General features: G+C 68.7%; 6 protein-coding genes across 6 annotated transcripts; 3 read left to right on the forward strand and 3 right to left on the reverse strand.

Moving 5' to 3' along the window:
* Positions 1-141: 141 nt before the first annotated feature.
* On the reverse strand, positions 142-1168 carry RHOBADRAFT_43940 (uncharacterized protein; the record flags this gene model as incomplete). Its single annotated transcript, XM_018414323.1, has 5 exons — positions 142-302; positions 379-415; positions 484-554; positions 633-831; positions 974-1168. The coding sequence occupies 5 exons, from the start codon at positions 1166-1168 to the stop codon at positions 142-144; spliced, it is 663 nt and encodes a 220-aa protein (XP_018271484.1).
* Positions 1169-1868: 700 nt separating this feature from the next.
* RHOBADRAFT_26761 (uncharacterized protein) lies at positions 1869-4591 on the forward strand. The gene is made up of 7 exons (XM_018412761.1): positions 1869-2062; positions 2248-2712; positions 2789-2924; positions 3029-3104; positions 3180-3258; positions 3335-3945; positions 4043-4591. The coding sequence occupies exons 1-7, from the start codon at positions 2005-2007 to the stop codon at positions 4511-4513; spliced, it is 1896 nt and encodes a 631-aa protein (XP_018271485.1). The 5' UTR covers positions 1869-2004; the 3' UTR covers positions 4514-4591.
* Positions 4592-4705: 114 nt separating this feature from the next.
* Positions 4706-8721, reverse strand: RHOBADRAFT_53412 (uncharacterized protein; the record flags this gene model as incomplete). The annotated part of the gene is made up of 2 exons (XM_018416824.1): positions 4706-8053; positions 8165-8721. The coding sequence occupies 2 exons, from the start codon at positions 8719-8721 to the stop codon at positions 4996-4998; spliced, it is 3615 nt and encodes a 1204-aa protein (XP_018271486.1). The 3' UTR covers positions 4706-4995.
* Positions 8722-10012: 1291 nt separating this feature from the next.
* Positions 10013-11845, forward strand: RHOBADRAFT_26764 (uncharacterized protein). Its single transcript, XM_018412762.1, has 8 exons — positions 10013-10201; positions 10264-10302; positions 10373-10482; positions 10557-10660; positions 10768-10880; positions 10955-11315; positions 11394-11571; positions 11659-11845. The coding sequence occupies exons 1-8, from the start codon at positions 10179-10181 to the stop codon at positions 11730-11732; spliced, it is 1002 nt and encodes a 333-aa protein (XP_018271487.1). The 5' UTR covers positions 10013-10178; the 3' UTR covers positions 11733-11845.
* A 185-nt stretch (positions 11846-12030) lies between these two features.
* RHOBADRAFT_53414 (uncharacterized protein) lies at positions 12031-13586 on the reverse strand (the record flags this gene model as incomplete). Its single annotated transcript, XM_018416825.1, has 7 exons — positions 12031-12140; positions 12286-12499; positions 12619-12655; positions 12738-12802; positions 12879-13146; positions 13226-13431; positions 13509-13586. 7 exons carry the CDS (start codon positions 13584-13586, stop codon positions 12031-12033), a joined length of 978 nt encoding a protein of 325 aa, XP_018271488.1.
* A 71-nt stretch (positions 13587-13657) lies between these two features.
* RHOBADRAFT_53415 (uncharacterized protein) lies at positions 13658-14410 on the forward strand. Its single transcript, XM_018416826.1, has 3 exons — positions 13658-13948; positions 14028-14296; positions 14364-14410. Exons 1-2 carry the CDS (start codon positions 13853-13855, stop codon positions 14247-14249), a joined length of 318 nt encoding a protein of 105 aa, XP_018271489.1. The 5' UTR covers positions 13658-13852; the 3' UTR covers positions 14250-14296; positions 14364-14410.
* The last annotated feature ends 1584 nt before the right edge of the window (positions 14411-15994 follow it).

Consider the following 15994-nt stretch of genomic DNA (forward strand, 5'->3'; position numbering starts at 1 on the left):
GTCGAGGAGGAGGAGAGGAGGACCAAGTAGAGGCGCTCTCGCTGTCTTGTATATAGCATCGTAATCCTGCAACCACTCGATCGTGTCTCTCGATGCAGTGGAAAAGGCGAGAGGAACGACTCGTCGACGTTGCAGCCCCGCTCAAGCCTGCTTGTGCGCTCCCGCTCGTCCTCCTCCCACTCGCGCACCTCCTCCACCGACTGCTGCCGACGGCTGCGGCTTGCCCTTGTCGCACGGCTCGGGGATGGGCGAGGTCGGGTCGATCGGCGGGTGCACGACGGTCCCGACGCGGCGGTACTTGGCTGCAAGGACGAGGGGGCGGATCGTGAGCGCTCCCGTAGAGAGCAGAGAGAGAGGGAGGCGAACAACTGGGCGCACCGTGCGTCGAATAGAAGTTCTTCCAGTTCTTGACCGTCTGCGGGCGCGCGAGACGATGAGCCATGAAAGAGAGGGGAGAGAGAGGGAGGGAGAGAGGGGGCGCACCTCGAGCTGCGCCGTCGTGAGGCCGCGCAGGTCGTGCGTCAAGTGCGTGTCGAAGCAACCTGTCACGAAAGCTGCGCGAGAGAGGGGGTCAGTCGATGGACGAGGGCAACGAGGAGAACGAGAGAGAGAGAGAGGACCGAGCGGCGCACCTCGGACCGCGTCGCGGCCGGCAAAGACGCTGTAGGGCATGCCGGGCCCGTAGTTGCGCATGCCGCCGTCCGAGATGTCGTACACGTCGCCGTCGATGGCGATGTAGAGTGGGTACAGGTCGGGGCGCGAGCCGTCGTGGAGGGCGAGCTGCGCCTCGGAGAGGACGAGGGGCGAGGGCGGGAAGAGGGCGTCGCGGATCTGCAAGTGGGCGTGTGCAGGGTGTCAGTCCCGGCTCGGCGACGGTGAGATACTGCCGAGCTGCGCAGGACGACGCTGAGCGCATCCTCGCCGCGCAGCAGGGCCTGGTCGGCGCGAGCCGGGAAGTGGACGGACGACGCACCTGTCGCGGGTTGGCCCACTTGCCGTCGTAGCCCCACAGCCAGGTCTCTGTCAAGGCGCGGCTGAGGGCTGCGCTGCTGACGAAGGCGAGGAGGGTCCAGTGCAGGACCGAGGCGAGGCGCGAGGGTCGCGGTGCGCGAGCGGCTCGAGGTGGCGGGGGCTTGGCGGTAGAGGTCGAGGGCTGGACGGTGGCCATGGTGGCGCGTACGAGTGGGCTGCTGGAGGGAGAGCGAGGCGAGGGCGAGTCGGGATGAGGTGGAGCGGAGGTGGGGGACGGCGGTGGTGCGGCGCAAATGGGTGCGGCGGCGTGCGGGTCGGCGTCGGGTGTAGCTGCGATGCCGTACAGTTGGCCTGGGCAGCTCTGCTCAAGCGAGTGGGTGCGAGAGTGACGGTGTGCGAGGTCAACTTGGGCGAGAGACGAGCGACGACCGAGCCGTCCTCTGCTCGCTCGACTTGGGGTACAGGGAGGGGTAGAAAGTTGCACAGGCTGCATTGCAAGCCCTCGCACACCCGCCCGAGCCGTGTGAGCAGAGCGATGCGGCCCGCTCTCCTCCTCGAAGAACCGCCGGTCCTTGGTTCGCTCTCTCGCTCGTCGCTCCGCACCCTCGGTCCGTCACGACGCTGTCCCTTGCTCAGGCCCGCCTGGCGTACCGCCGCACCCTCCACCTCGCCCCTCTCGCTACCAGCCGCGTCGCGCCCATCGCCTCTGCGACTTCGACTCTTCCCCTCGTCCCTCGTCGCCGTCCGCTCCACACCTCGCTCCCGGCCCTCAAGCGTCGCTTCGAGCCCCTCCCGCAACTCGTCATGGACGTCCAGCAGCTCACCGACCGCATCCAGGCCCTCGGCCTCGAGCCCTCGCCGTCGTCCTCGTCCGAGGTCACCCCGGTCCTGTCCTACTTCTTCACGCCCAAGAGCGGCGCAAAGCACCCCGACAACCCCGACCTCGACCTCAAGCTCGTCGTCGCCTCGATCGAGCAGGCCAAGAACCTCGGCGCCGCAAAGCACCTCGCCCAGAGCGTCGGCCTCAAGGACATGCGCGCCGTTAGCGCCGCCGACCTCGACAAGCTCCTCGGCAGGACCCGCGACCAGGGTGAGCTCTCTTGTTCCACCTTGCCCTCTGTCCCCAGCGTGCGCGCGGCCTGTTCGCGACGGCGCCGAGGTGCGCGGCGAGCGGGCCTTGCTCGCAACCATCTCTCGACCGCGCTTCTCTTCAAGGGCGAGCGGCCTGCGCAGCACAAGGAACCACCATCACTGACACGCTGTTTTCGCCCACAGCGTCGCCGCTCTCGCTCCCGCCGTCGCTCGCCGCGTCGACCCTCCTCATCACCTCGTCGTCGCTCTCGTTGGCGTCCGCCCTGTCCGTCCCCTCGCCCTCGGACCCGTCCCAGGCCCTCATCCTCTCGCAAGACGACTGGCACAAGGCCGTCCTCCAGCTCAAGCAGGAGGGCGCCGCCCTCAAGGAGGCCGACTTCCTCGTCAAGGGCGCCGAGGCGCCCGCCAAGCCCGCCGCCGCGTCGGCGTCCTCTTCTTCCGCCGCCGCCGCCGGGACCAAGACGGGCCAGGCCGACATCGAGGGCCAGGCCGGCGTCCAGCTCGGCATCACCGTCAAGAAGGAGCAGGCCGTCTTTGGCGACTGGTACCAGCAGGTCCTGATCAAGGGCGAGATGCTCGACTACTACGACATCTCGGGCTGCTACATCCTCAAGCCCTGGTCGTACGGCATCTGGCAGGAGATCCAGAGTGCGTCCCTCCTCTCTCTCGTCCTGCGTCCTCCCTCGAGCGCATCCCTGACCCCTCGAACCCGCGACCTCTGCAGCCTGGTTCGACCGCCACATCAAGGCGCTCGGCGTCAACAACGCCTACTTCCCCATGTTTGTGTCGCAGACGGTCCTCGAGCGGGAAAAGGACCACATCGAGGGCTTTGCGCCCGAGGTCGCTTGGGTCACCAGGGCGTGCGTCCCTCTTCCTCCCTCCCTATTCCTGCGCCTCCCTCTCTCTCTCTTTCGCCCGAGACGATCAAGTCACTTACTCGCATCCTCTCTCTGCGCCCCTGCAGCGGCAAGTCGGACCTCGAGGTGCCCATCGCCATTCGCCCGACGTCCGAGACGGTCATGTACCCTTACTACGCCAAGGTGCGCCCCTCTGTCCTCTCGCCTCGCGTCGCCTTCGTCGACATCGATACTGACACTCGACTCTCACCCTCGCAGTGGATCCGCTCTCACCGCGACCTCCCGCTCAAGCTCAACCAGTGGAACTCGGTCGTTCGCTGGGAGTTCAAGAACCCTCGTGCGTCCAGACCTGTCCCTCTCGCCCTCTCTCTCCACCGGGATCGTCCTGACCTTCTTTTGACGTCGTCCCGCAGAGCCCTTCCTGCGCACGCGCGAGTTCCTGTGGCAGGAGGGCCACACGGCGTTCCAGACCAAGCCCGAGGCCGACGAGGAGGTGCTCCAGATCCTCGACCTGTACCGCCGCGTGTACGAGGAGCTCCTCGCCGTCCCCGTCATCCCGGGCGTCAAGTCGGAGAAGGAGAAGTTTGCCGGCGGCCTGTACACGACGACGGTCGAGGGCTTCATCCCGACGACCGGCCGCGGCATCCAGGGCGGCACGTCGCACTGCCTCGGCCAGAACTTCTCCAAGATGTTCAACATCACGGTCGAGGACCCGCACAACCCGGGCGGCGACAAGCTCCACGTGTGGCAAAACTCGTGGGGCCTCTCGACGCGCTCGCTCGGCGTCATGGTCATGGTGCACGGCGACGACAAGGGCCTCGTGCTCCCGCCGCGTGTCGCCCAGCTCCAGGTCGTCGTCGTCCCGACGGGCATCACGGCCAAGACGAGCGACGAGCTGCGCAGCAAGCTCAACGACGAGGCCGACCGCGTCGCCAAGGACCTCGTCAAGGCCGGCATCAAGGCCAAGGCCGACCTGCGCGACGGCTACACGCCCGGGTTCAAGTACAACGACTGGGAGCTCAAGGTGCGCCTCGCGTCCCTCTCTCTCGTCCTCGTTCGTCGCGCCGAGCCTGACTCGTCCCGCCCTTCACTCTCCTCCCCTCGCCCTCTAATACGCGCAGGGTGTCCCTATCCGCCTCGAGCTCGGCCCCAAGGACCTCGACAAGCAGTCGGTCCTGTCGGTCCGTCGCGACACGGGCGCCAAGGCGCCGCTCGCCATCGCCGACCTCACGTCGTCGATCCCGTCGCTCCTCGACACGATCCACGTCGACATGCTCGACCGCGCGCGCTCGACGTTTGACGCCTCGATCACCAAGATCGAGAACTGGGCCGACCTCGTGCCGGCGCTCAACTCGAACAAGGTGACGGTCCTCCCCTGGTGCGAGGTCGAGGCGTGCGAGGACGCCATCAAGGACCGCTCGGCCAAGGAGAGCGTCCAGGGCGCCCAGGAGGACGAGAAGGCCCCCTCGGCCGGCGCAAAGAGCCTGTGCATCCCGCACGACCAGGCGCGGTGGGGCAGCATCGACGGCAAGGTGTGCCCGCAGTGCGGCGAGAAGGCCAAGCGCTGGACCCTCTTCGGCAGGAGCTACTGAGCGTCGTCGGTGCGCGTCGGTGGATCGTCTGCGAGGGATCTGTAGCTCGTGTGCATCGTCGGTGTCTCGCTCTCGTTCTCTTTCGCCGGCCTCGAGAAGAGCTCTCGGCGAGCGCGCACGGACCTGTTCCCTCTCCTCCGTCCCTGCTCGTCCTCTCGCTCTCGCTGTCGCTCCCGGTCGGACGCACGATAGGAGAGAGAGTCGCAAACGAGTTACAAAGGCGACGGGCCCGGCAAAGTGTGTACCGCAAAGTGAGATGGAGGGAGAGGGAGAGAGGAAGGGGGAGAACGGGCGTCGAGCATGATGAAGGCAAAAAAAAACTGAGTCTAGGGGGTTACGTGGTAGGCGAGCGAGCGACTGGTGGAGCACCTGAGATGCGGGATACGTACAAGCGAGAGAGGGGTGGGGAGGGGGAGAGGGATGTCTATAAAACGAGGGAGCGTCTCCTCCCCATTCGGCGTATGCTCCTTCGGCGACGGCGCTCAGCGTCCGCCGCCGCCGCCGCCGCGCCCACCGAGAGACCCCCAGATGCCCTTCGAGATGGCACCGAGCAAGTCCCTCGCCGTGCCGGCGACGTTAATCCCGCCGCCGACCGCCGCAGCGCCAAACTCGTCGTCATCGTGCGGGTGCGCCGCAGAGCCCGTCGCCGTCGACGAGCCGACGCCGTCGACCTCGCGCGCGCTGTCGAGGCTGCCGCGGCCGCCGCTCGACGACAGCGACGGCGAGGAGCCGCCGTCGACCGACGAGCGCGACGCCTCCTCATCGCGCTGCGTCGCGCGCAGCAGGCTCTGCCTCGCGTACGACAGCGAGTTGCTCGACGGCGAGCGCTTGAGCAGGCTCGGCCCACCGGCACCGCCGCTCGCGTCGGGCGAGGCCAAGGGCGACGACGACGAGGGCGAGCCGTTCTCGCCCGGCGACGACGGGCGCGCGTCAGCCGCCGTCGCCTTGGTCGTCGCGGCGGTCGCGGGCGACGGGTTGCGCAGCCGAGGACCCGACGGCGTGCGGCTGTGGCCGAGCGTCGCGCCAGGCGCCGATGGTGCGGGCGCTGGAGGTGCCGGCGCATCGGCTTTGGGCGCGGCGGGAGCGGGCGCAGCTGCGGGTGCCGGCGCCGGCGCCGATGCGGCAGGTGCGGCAGCAGACGACGACGACGACGTGGCGGCAAAGTCGCGCGAGCTGTCGACCGCCGCTGCGGCGGACGGCTTGACGGTCGCGACGTCCTCGACCTGGCCGTTGTCGTCGTCCTCGGGCACGAGGCTCTGGTACCGCCTCGCAGGGCTCGGCATCGTCGGGCTCGTCGGCGTGTTGGGCCCGGCGCCGAAAGAGCCGAGGCTGCCCATCGAGTCGACGCTCGAGCTCGTGATGAGCCGACCGAAGCCGGCGCCGCCGGACGACGAGGACGGCCCCCCGATGCGGATTCCGCCGCTGTTGGGCGACGACTCGCTCGACTCGGGAACGTCGGGCAGGTTCGAGTAGCTGCCGCCGAGCGAGCCCGCTCGAGGCGCGCTGCCGACGCCCGAGCCGGACCCGCCGCCGCTCATGACGGACGACAGCGAGTCGTACGAGGCGCTGCCGCGCCAGCCCTGCTGGATGATGGGCGACGAGCCGCTCGCCGAGCCGATCGGCGGCGAGTACGACGCCGAGGTCGGGCTGATGCTCGAGCTGCTCCTGCGCGCCGACGCCTCGCGCTCGAGCGACGACGAGCTGCCACGGCTCGCGCTCCTGCCGCGCTCGCCGTCGTCCGACGTCCCGCGACGAGGCACGCCCGGGCGCATGACGTGCGCCGGGATGCCCGTCGCGACGGCCTGGATGCCCTTGGGCGGCGAGGTCGACGCCGACGAGAGGGCGGGCGACGGCGCGCCGCTCGCAGGCGAGGTCGACGCCGACGACGGGTTCGACTCGACCGACGCCTCGCGCGAGCGGCCGCCCTTGAGCGCGCTGCGCTTGGGCGTCGACGCGTCGCGGGTCGGCGGCGGCTCGTGCGGGCCGCGCTGCGTCGCCGAGACGACCTGCGGCGACGACGGCGCCGAGATGGCGCGGGGCGCGGTCGAGCTCGCGGCACCTGGCGAACCGGCGCTCGAGGGAGACGAGGCGGTCGGCGAGGGGGAGGAGGACGACGACGACGGGAGCGAGTCGCGGTAGTGCGGCATCTGGCTCGCGGCCTGCTGCGTCGCGTGCGCCGTCGGGTCGAGCGTCGACGAGCCCGGGTGGTACGGGCTCGCGGCCGAGTACGGGCCGCCGCCGAGGTACGAGTTGGCCACGCCGTCCGACCCTGCGGGTGCGGCACCGCCGCCGCCGACCGAGCCGCCGACCGAGCCGCCGCGGTAGTTGTTGTGCGCGGCGCCGATCAAGTGCGTCGAGCCGTACTGGGCCGTGTCGTACTCGTCGCCGATCTGCAGGTCGGGCCCACTCGCGCCCAAAAAGTAGTCGAAGCCCATGGCGTAGTCGTCGTCGTCCTCCGGGTCCCACTGCGAGCGGATCGCCGCGTCCGGGTTCGAGTAGGCGTACATGACGCGCTGCCCGGCGGCGTGCTGCTGCGCCGCCTGCGCCGGGTGCTGGTACGGCGACGACTCGACGTGCTCGTCGCCGCCGACGACGTCTGGCGGCGAGCTCGCGCCGGCGGCTGCCGCCGAGTCGTCGTACTCGCTCGGGTCCGAGCTAAAGACGACGGCGGGCGACGGCGACGGGTACAGCTCGACGCTCTTGAGCGTCGTCGGGCCGAGGCGCGCGATCGTGTGCGGCTCTTTGGGCTCGGGCGTGCGCATGAAGCTCGACGGCCGAGGGCTCCTCGCGCCGAACGTGAGCACCTCGTCCTCGTCCTCGTCGGACGAGCTCGCGGTCGAGTACGAGCGCACGTCGTCGCTCGAGTCGATGGCGATGCACTGCTCGACGCGGTGGTTGAACGAGATGTGCCGCCGGTTGCGCCGCGCCTGGGCCGCGTTGGCGCCGCCGCCGCGCAGGAACGTGCTCGTGCTCGACGAGTCGGACGCGGTGCGCTCGGGCGACGACGAGCCGGGCGAGTGGACGGGCGACGAGCGCTTGGTCTTGCGGTTGAGCGAGTTGAGGCGGACGAGGTGCGAGTCGGAGCGGGCGTGGTGGACCGAGATGGTGGCCTGGTCCTGGAAGTCGATGCCGAGCTGCTCGACGTCGGGCGAGGTCGGCTGGCCCTGGGGCATGAGGATGTCGCTCAAGGACCGGTACTTGAGGATCGGCTTGGTCTTGACGTCGGCCTTGCGCGACCGTGCGCCGGCCGCTCGTGCGGCGAGGAGGGCACGACCGGCGCCGGGAGCGCTCGAGCGGGCACCGGCGGGGCTTGGCGGCGCACCGGCCTCGCCCGCCGGGACCGGGTACGTGGCCGCCTTCTTGCCCTCCTTCTGCGCCTTCTTGCGCTCCTCCTTGGCGGCGGCGGCCTTGGTCGCGTCGAGCGGACGGAACGCCTCGAGGCCGAGGCGGTCACCGGCGGTCGCGACCTTGGGCGGCGGGACGGCGTCGACGGCCGTGTGGAGCGGGCCGTAGAGCCAGGTGACGTCGCTGTCCTTGAGCCTGCGAGAGAGAGGAAAGGGCGCGCAGGGGGACACGCGCATGTGCAGGTCAGCGCAACTGCGAGAACCGAGCAGTGGAGCGGAGGAGAGAGAGAGAGAGAGGGAGACGGACCAGTTGAGCGTCTCGGGGCTGACCGTCTTGAGCTTGCCGCGCTGCTTGGCCCAGGTGCGCCACGACGCGTTCTCGAGGCGGACGCCGTTGGCGATCTCGCTCTTGTGGCGGGTCATGGCCTTCCACGAGGTCCAGACGTCGTCTTCTGCCCAGTCGTGCGACAGGTAGTCGACGCAGATGCTCGGGAGGCGCGTCGTGAGCTCCGAATCGTCGGGGAGGGGCCCGCCGCTGAAAGCCGACGGGACCATGGCGACGTTGTACGGGTAGGCCGGCACGAGCGACGAGTGGTGGGCGGTCGGGGTCGACGGCTCGCTCAAGGCCGACGCGGTCGAGGCGGGCGACGGGGGCGTGTCGGCTGGACTGGCGGCGGCGGCGCCGGGCGAAGGCAGGTCGAGGTCGGCGTCGGTGCGAGGCGAGGCCGGGATGGGCGACAGGCCGTGCTTGCGCTCGTCGTCGGCCGAGTCGAGGAGCTCTGGCGAGCCGAGGAGGGGCGGGGTCATGAGGGGCGCAGTCGAGGTCGGGTAGCTCGGGGTGGGCGAGCTGAGGACGGCCGCCATGGTGCGAGTTGTGGCCGCTCGGCGGTGCAGGGGCCGAGGGTCGAGGGGGGAGGAGCAATCGATCGGGAGGGCGGGCGTCCCTGGGCGGTCGAGAGGCGAGGCGGAGGTGGGCGAGGGAGGGTGTTGACGGCCAGGCGAGTGGCGCGCGGTCGGGGTGGTGCTCAGACGGGTCGAGTGGTGGGTGCTGAGCGTGTGGCGAGGCAGTCGCAGGCTGTAAGGTGCCGGGACGAGGTCGAGTAAGCGCGGGGTCGGCCCACTCAGAGCGAGCACACCGCTCGCGATCAGGGGACGAGGGGAGGGCAGAGGGACGCACGACTGGGTGTGGCCGAGTCGAGTGTGGCTGTCGCAGTGGTGGTGGTCGAGTCGCTGGCAGCGCAGAGGCTGCGTTGACGCGAGAGCAGGGGAGGACGTCGTCAAGGTGCGGCCGCCTCTCCTCTCACCTCGGCGACCACCTCTTCCTCCACCACCACTCACTTGCTTGACACGGCCGCCACCTCACGAGCACCTTGCTGCACCTCTTGCACCCCGGCTCACCGCCGCCGCTCGTCCCACCGCGACCTCGTCGCCCCCGCCCTCCTCCCGACTCGCTCCGACCAGGAAACCCTTCTCGCTCTCGTGCTCGTCACCCGCTGCGCCGGTTCCAGTTCGACCGCGACCGACACCTGCTCGACGTGCTCTCGTCGAGCTTGCGGCCTTCGAGCGACAGCCAGCGTGCGCTCGTCGCCCACAACCTCTCCTCCTCCCCGTGGTTCTCCACAGCGTCGGTCTCGACCCCTTCGACCGCTCGCCTCGTCACCGCTGCAAACGTGCTTTGCCGTCCTCCGTGACGAGCGCTTCGACTCTGTCCCCGCCCTGCTCTGCTCGGCGTCGAGCGAGGGATCGTCGCTCGTCTTGCTCCACGGTCGGCGCTCGCTGCCCTCTCGGGAACGCGGTCACCTGCACTCGCATCGGCCTCTCCTGCTCGTTCTCACCTTGCGGTTTTTCAGGTACGGGGTCACGAGCATGCGGTCGGGCAACAACCGACGCGGGCGGGCGGCGAGAGAGGCGCGCGAGAGAGGTTTGAGCGCATGCGAGAGGAGGACGACGAGGTCTCGCTCGCGGTCTTTTCGGGCTGCGCACCACCTGTTACGTCGAGCAATGACAGAACCTTCCGCGAGCATCCTTTCCAATGCGAGCCAGGCGGTGTTCAGCGAGCGGTCGAGCCGGTTCGCGCGAGACGGCGAGGCGAGCTCGAGCTTGCAGGCCAGGCCGCTGCTCCACCTCCGCCTCGCTCTCCGCCACTCGCTGGACCGTTGCCAGCCCGACTAGCACCTCGAGCACTCTCATCGGCACCACTCGAGCCCGCCAGACGCCCGCCAGGAGCTCGTGCCGTCGCCTCACCTCGGTCGCCTCGTCCTCCGCCTCGCTCGACCTCATCTCACCCGACCACCTCGCCTCAGCGCTCCCTTTGAGCCATCATGCAGTCCGACGATGTCATCTGGTGCGCCCGCCTCTCCCTGCCCTCCTTTCGGCCCCCGCTGACGCCACAGAGCTCGCGCGCAGGGACATCATCAACCGGCAGCACTGCTCGTACAAGATCAAGTGCGTCCCTCGCCCTCCTCTCGTCCTGTCAGCGTCTCGAGCTGACCACGAGCCGTGCCTCGCCCTGCAGGACCGTCACGCAGAACTTCTGCCGCAACGAGTACAACCTCACGGGCCTGTGCAGCCGCCAGAGCTGCCCGCTCGCCAACAGCCGGTACGCGACCGTCCGCGAGCATGGCGGTGCGTCCTCCTCTCCCTGTCTCTACCATGCCTCGTCACCGGAGGCTGTCGCTGACTCGGACGAGCGAGCGCAGGCGTCGTCTACCTGTACATGAAGACGATCGAGCGCGCGCACTTGCCGAGCAAGATGTGGGAGCGCGTCAAACTGTCGGGCAACTACACCAAGGCGCTGGCACAGGTGCGTCGCTCCGTTTCCAGGGCCCCTCGAGCCGACCGACCTGACACTCACCCGTTCCCTCATCCTCGCACACCTTCCCACTTGTCTCCCTCTCTTTCCTCTCGCAGCTCGACAAGCACCTGATCTACTGGCCCGACTTTCTCGTCCACAAGTGCAAGCAGCGCTTGACCAAGATCACGCAGTACCTGATCCGGATGAAGAAGCTCAAGATGAAGGAGGCGTGCGTCCCTCGTCCTCTCTTCTTCCTTCTGCCCTCGCAGTCCCGACCCTGACCCTCTCGTGCCGCCCCTGCAGCCCGCAGCTTGTCCCGATCAAGAAGAAGACGGAGAAGCGCGAGTCGGCGCGTGAGGCCAAGGCGCTCTCGGCGGCGCAGCTCGAAAAGTCGCTCGAGCGCGAGCTCATTGCGCGGCTCAAGTCGCGCGCGTACGGCGACCAGCCGCTCAACGTCAACGAGGACGTGTGGCAGGCCGTCCTCAACCGCGAGCGCGAGGTCGAGGCCGAGAAGGAGCTCGAGGAGCTCGGCATGGAGAGCGACGACGAGACGGACGACGAGGATCTCGAGGAGAACGAGGACGAGCTCGAGGACGACATGGCCGAGTTCGTGAGCGACTTTGACGAGTCCGACGTCGACGACATGGAGGAGTACGAGGGTGCTGTGCGTCCCTTCTCTCCCTTCCTCCCTCGCCCTCGGCCGCCGCCAGAACAGCGCTCACCTCGCTCGCATCTCACACAGTCCGACTTCGAGGGCTTCTCTGGCGACGAGGAGGATGCGTCCGACGACGACGAGGCCGCCTCGGACGACGACGACGAGACGGCCGCCGGCCCGACGACGGGCAAGCGGAAATCGGCGCCGGGCGACGAGCCCAAGAAGGGCAAGGGCAAGGCGCCTGCACCCAAGAAGCCGAGGAGGAGTGCGTCCCTCTCTCTCTCTCCTTCTCTGTCTCTCCTCGTCCTTGTCGTCGACGAGCACTGACCCGGCTTTCTTTCCTCCCTTGCAGAGGGCCCGAGGGTCGAGGTCGAGTACGAGCAGGAGACCGAGCCGCTCTCGGCGGCGCAGATGGACGCGTGGTAGACGGGGCGAGGCAGACGAGGGTCGTCCGTGCGCGTGGGCGAAGCGTCGAGTCGGGGCTCGAGAGCGAGCGGGCCGCAGCTGTACCACCTCTCACTTTCGCAATGTTGCATTCTCCCGCGCTCGCCGTTCGTGTTCGTGACCAGAGAAGAGAGAACGAGTGATACAGCGTTTCTTTTCCAGGCCGTCGAGGCTCGACTCGACGCTTTGTACAACAACAGGCTCGTGCTCCGTCCTCGCCCCTCCTCCTCGCCGTATGTACCGCAGCGCCCGCCCTCTCTCTGCCCGAGGTCCCTCGCTGTCACGGGAAGACGCGCCCGGCGCCGTTGCACGCGTCGCACGTCACGTCGTCGATGAGGAGGAAGCCCGGCACGAGGCCGTCGCCGCCGCACCGTCGACAGAGGATGCCGCCTGCGCGCTCGGGAGGAGAGTCAGTCGGGGCTGCTTGGCGAGGTTGAACGTCGAACGCGAGGGACCGGCGACTCGGCCGGCGTCGCTCGGCTCGAGACGCGGCGGTTCGGGGAGGGAAGGGACAGAGAGCGAGAGGGGAGCTCACCCATCCTCGGGTCGCCCGGCTGGACGACGATTGCGCCTGGCTGCATGGGCATGTACCTGCCCGACGAGTAGACGACCTGGGGCGGTGCGGGCCGCGTCTGGGGCGTCTGGACGAGGCGCAGCGGGCGCTGGTAGTGTGGCGGAACGGGCGACGACGAGTCTTGGAGCGAGATGCGCAGCGCAGACGTGTAGGGTCGGCCGTACTTCTGCCAGCACTGCGAGAAAGGGGAACGAGGGAGGGAGTGAGCTTGGCTCGCCGGCGAGGGCGAATCGCGAGGCGCAGATGCCCCAGCGAGGACGATCTCGAGCAGAGAGACGTCGTCACGCGACGTACCTTTCGACAAGGATGGCTCGGGTCGTCGCCCTGGTAGCTGCAAAGACAAGTTCGAGTCAGTACGGGCTCGCTGGTGCGCAAGCGTCGCTCGGCCGACGGGGCGAGAAGGCGGGACTCACCCCGTGAACGGGTCAAAAGGCTTGTAGCCCGTGTTGGCGCACTTCCAGCACACGGCCTTGCCCGGCTGCAGGTTCGAGAGAGTGAGCTCATGGTGCTGCCCAGAGGCAATGCCGGCTGAGGGGAGGGGACGAGGAGCGCACCTGGTAGACGAGGAGCCTGCCCTGGTTCAGGAGCGGCTGGCCTGGGGTCGGCGTCTCGGTCGGCTCGTACCGTTGCGGACCGGTGCGGCTCGGGGCGGGTGAGGGCGGCGGGAGCGCGTGAGTTTGATGAGGCGGTGCGTGAGGGGGAGGCGAGAAGGACGACTGGGGCTGAGGCGAGGGGGGAAAGCCGAAAGGCGAGGGGAGCGGCTGCGCAGGCGGCGCTTGGTTGTACAGGTTGCCCTCGCTGAAGCCGGTCTGGGCGGGCGTGCTGCAGAGAGCGGATGCGGGACCGAGGTGGGGTCAGCGCGGGGTGTCGAGGCGAGAGAGGGAAACGCGGTGCGACGCACAGGCTCGCGCCGTTCCAGAAGGGGAATGACGGTGGAGGTAGTGACGGGCCTGGCGAATCAAGAGGCGGTCGAGGCGGAGGAGCGAAAGGCGATGAGGAGGGCCGAGGCGGATGCTGAGGTGGAGCGTGAGGGGGAGGCTGGAAGGGGCGGACGGGCCCGTACTCGAGCGATTGCTGGTTGGCGGCGGGCGTGGGCTCATAAGGCGGCTGCAGTGAGGGAACGAGGCCGAGGTGAGCGGCCGAGGAGATGTGAGAGGAGGAGGAGGAGGAGAAGGGGGACGCACAGGAGGCTCGTCGGGGAGCGGGTCTTCTGGAGGGACCTGCCCTGGCCTGCTGGGTAGCGGTGGAGCTGCCACTGGCATCTCTGGCGAGGTGAGCGGACGCAGGAAACGAGAACTGCTCTCCCCATCTTGCACCGCCGCTTCGTCAGACTCGGCCCCCTCGCTTCGTCCACCTCGAGCAAGCGCACCGTCCACGCCTACACCGCGCTCAGCCGACTAGTGCCCACCCCACCGCGTCGCCTTCGCTTCTCGAGTGACCGCCGCCCACCTCCTCGTCCTCATCTCCCTCGTCCTTCTCCATCCTCGGAATCCGGTCATCCACCACCTCGCGCCGCCTGTCCAGTACCATGAGCCGCACCGCAAAAGCTCTCTTCGCCGCCTCGGTCGTCTTCTGCGGCGCCTCGATCTGGGGCGTGCACCGCATTCAGACTCTTGAGCGCGAGGTTCGTCCCTCGTCCCCTCCGTCTCGCCTCCCGTCGACCCACCTGCGGCTTCCGCGGCTGACCATCGCTCCTCCTACAGACCATGTTCGCCGGCGTCATCCGCGACGAGGCCCGCCTCGCCGCCAAGCGCGCCCAAAAAGCCCGCGAGCTCGAGTTCGAGGACCAGGCGCGCAAGCGGGCCTACCTCGAGAGCGTCCAGGCCGTGTCGCAGCCCGTCGTGCCGCCTCCACCGGTCAAGGGCGACGTGCCGACAAGCCCAGACGGCCTCGACTTTGGCTGCAAGACGTGCGACAAGCCGTGACGAGGCGCTCTCGGACCTCCTGCCGCTCGACATCGTCTCATTGTTGTGTGCGTCGCTCGTTCTCCCTCTGCCTCCCACAGTAGAGCCCGACTGACCGTGCGACCCGCCTCGCAGATAACCTCACCTCGTACACTTGCAATCGCACCCCATTCCGCACCTCGCCCGTCTTTACCCTCCCTCGACTGTCCGCCTTCGCGTCCTTTATCGGCTCGCGCCCAGCCGCCTCATGTCGCTTTTCCGACATCCGCTCTTGCGTGGCTCGACCACCTGCGCCGCCGACGAGGTCGCGCTCTCGCGTCCGGCTCGTTGCCGACCCGCCCGATCCTGTCTGCCACACGCTGGTTCACGCGCTCGTCTCTCGTCGCACGACGAGACGAGAAGGACATCGACCTTGTCGACGCATCTCGCCGGTGTTGACGGCCTCGCGACCGACTTGCGGGCCTCGAGCGCCAGTCGTCGACGCGGCTCGTCGAGCGACTCATCCTCGTGCGGCAGTACCTCGTCGGGCTCGCGCCCGGGAAGAACGTTGATCGGCGCCCGTGTGCCCGTGGCGGGAGCAGGTTGAGTCGTCGGTGGAGCGGCGTCGAGCCTCGGCCGCTCGCGCGAGCGGGCACAGCAGGAGCAGGCCAACAGGTGGTGGGTTACGATCAGGCGGGAGCGGGGCGCTAAGTCGCAGGAGCGAGGTCAAGGAGCGAGCGATGATCGAGCCGGTGCCCGGGCAAGAAGAGGAGGGGAGGCGGGCTGCGTACAGGAGAGCGGGCGAGGGATGAGGAGGAGAAGCCGGTGCGTCCTCGTTTTCCCTCTCGTTCCCTGAGCCAGATCCGCAAACCGACCAAGCTCTCTTGGCCTGTGCGCGCAGCCGGCTTGGCCGTCTCGCAGGGCTCTCGCGCGCAAAACTTGCCCTCGGTCCGGCACCCTGTTCTCCACCTCGATCACGGATCTTCTCTAATCAGATCGGCGGCCTAACCCACCTTCTCCTCGTCCTCTGCCCCTCCCTCAGCCCTCCCCGTCCTGTTTTTGGTCACCCGCAGATGATCGAGCACGCGCACGCTGCGCAATCAGACGAGGACTAGCCTACAGGTGCGTGACCCCGAGGACGACCGCCGAGCGAAGAGGCTTTTCCCGCCCGGCATTCTTCCCCTTCTCTTCCCCTTCTCACGCTCGTTGCCCGCTACAGCCTCGACGCGATGGTCGCCCTCGACTCGAGCGCCCTCGTCTACAAGATCCTCGCCGATGTCGGTCCCGGCGTTGGCTCGTCGTCGTCCTCCTCGGCCCTCGGCGCGTCGTCGGCGGTCGACGCACTCGGCCCGGCAGCTACGAGTGCGGCAGGTGGACACGGAGGAGCGTCGGCTGGAGGAGCAGGCGGGAATGGGCAGCAGAGCGACGCAAAGCGGCAGAAGCTCCTTCAGCACGCCCGCAGCGAATGTGCGTCCTGCCACGTCCCTTTCCCTTCCCATCTCCTCTCGCGCCCTCGACCTCGTACTTGTCGTGTCGCAGTATCCTGACTCGCTGCCCGAGTCGCAGGGTACGCCGAGTACTACGTCGAGATCGCGTGCGCCTTCCTCGGCCTGCTCATCCTGCGCAACCTCGCCCTCAAGCTCTCGCGCGCCCATGCCCGCCGTCAGCGCCAGAAGGTCGTCGTCGCCGCAGGCGAGAAGGGTGGCGCCGCCGTCCCGTACACGCACTCGGCGCTCGTGCGCGCCATTCACGCCGTCGACCGAGCGGCGCTCACGCCTGTGCCGTTT

Source organism: Rhodotorula graminis (genome assembly GCF_001329695.1).
Source record: "Rhodotorula graminis WP1 unplaced genomic scaffold RHOBAscaffold_6, whole genome shotgun sequence".
NCBI lineage: Eukaryota > Fungi > Basidiomycota > Microbotryomycetes > Sporidiobolales > Sporidiobolaceae > Rhodotorula > Rhodotorula graminis.

Coding starts and splice junctions, on each gene's coding strand:
- RHOBADRAFT_26764 (XM_018412762.1), top strand. CDS start 10,179: ATGCAGTCCGACGATGTCATCTG. Junction 10,202..10,263: donor CAGTCCGACGATGTCATCTG/GTGCGCCCGCCT, acceptor GCTCGCGCGCAG/GGACATCATCAACCGGCAGC. Junction 10,661..10,767: donor ACACCAAGGCGCTGGCACAG/GTGCGTCGCTCC, acceptor TTCCTCTCGCAG/CTCGACAAGCACCTGATCTA.
- RHOBADRAFT_26761 (XM_018412761.1), top strand. CDS start 2,005: ATGCGCGCCGTTAGCGCCGCCGACCTCGACAAGCTCCTCGGCAGGACC. Junction 2,063..2,247: donor CGGCAGGACCCGCGACCAGG/GTGAGCTCTCTT, acceptor TTTCGCCCACAG/CGTCGCCGCTCTCGCTCCCG. Junction 3,259..3,334: donor CTGGGAGTTCAAGAACCCTC/GTGCGTCCAGAC, acceptor GTCGTCCCGCAG/AGCCCTTCCTGCGCACGCGC.
- RHOBADRAFT_53415 (XM_018416826.1), top strand. CDS start 13,853: ATGAGCCGCACCGCAAAAGCTCTCTTCGCCGCCTCGGTCGTCTTCTGC. Junction 13,949..14,027: donor TTCAGACTCTTGAGCGCGAG/GTTCGTCCCTCG, acceptor CTCCTCCTACAG/ACCATGTTCGCCGGCGTCAT.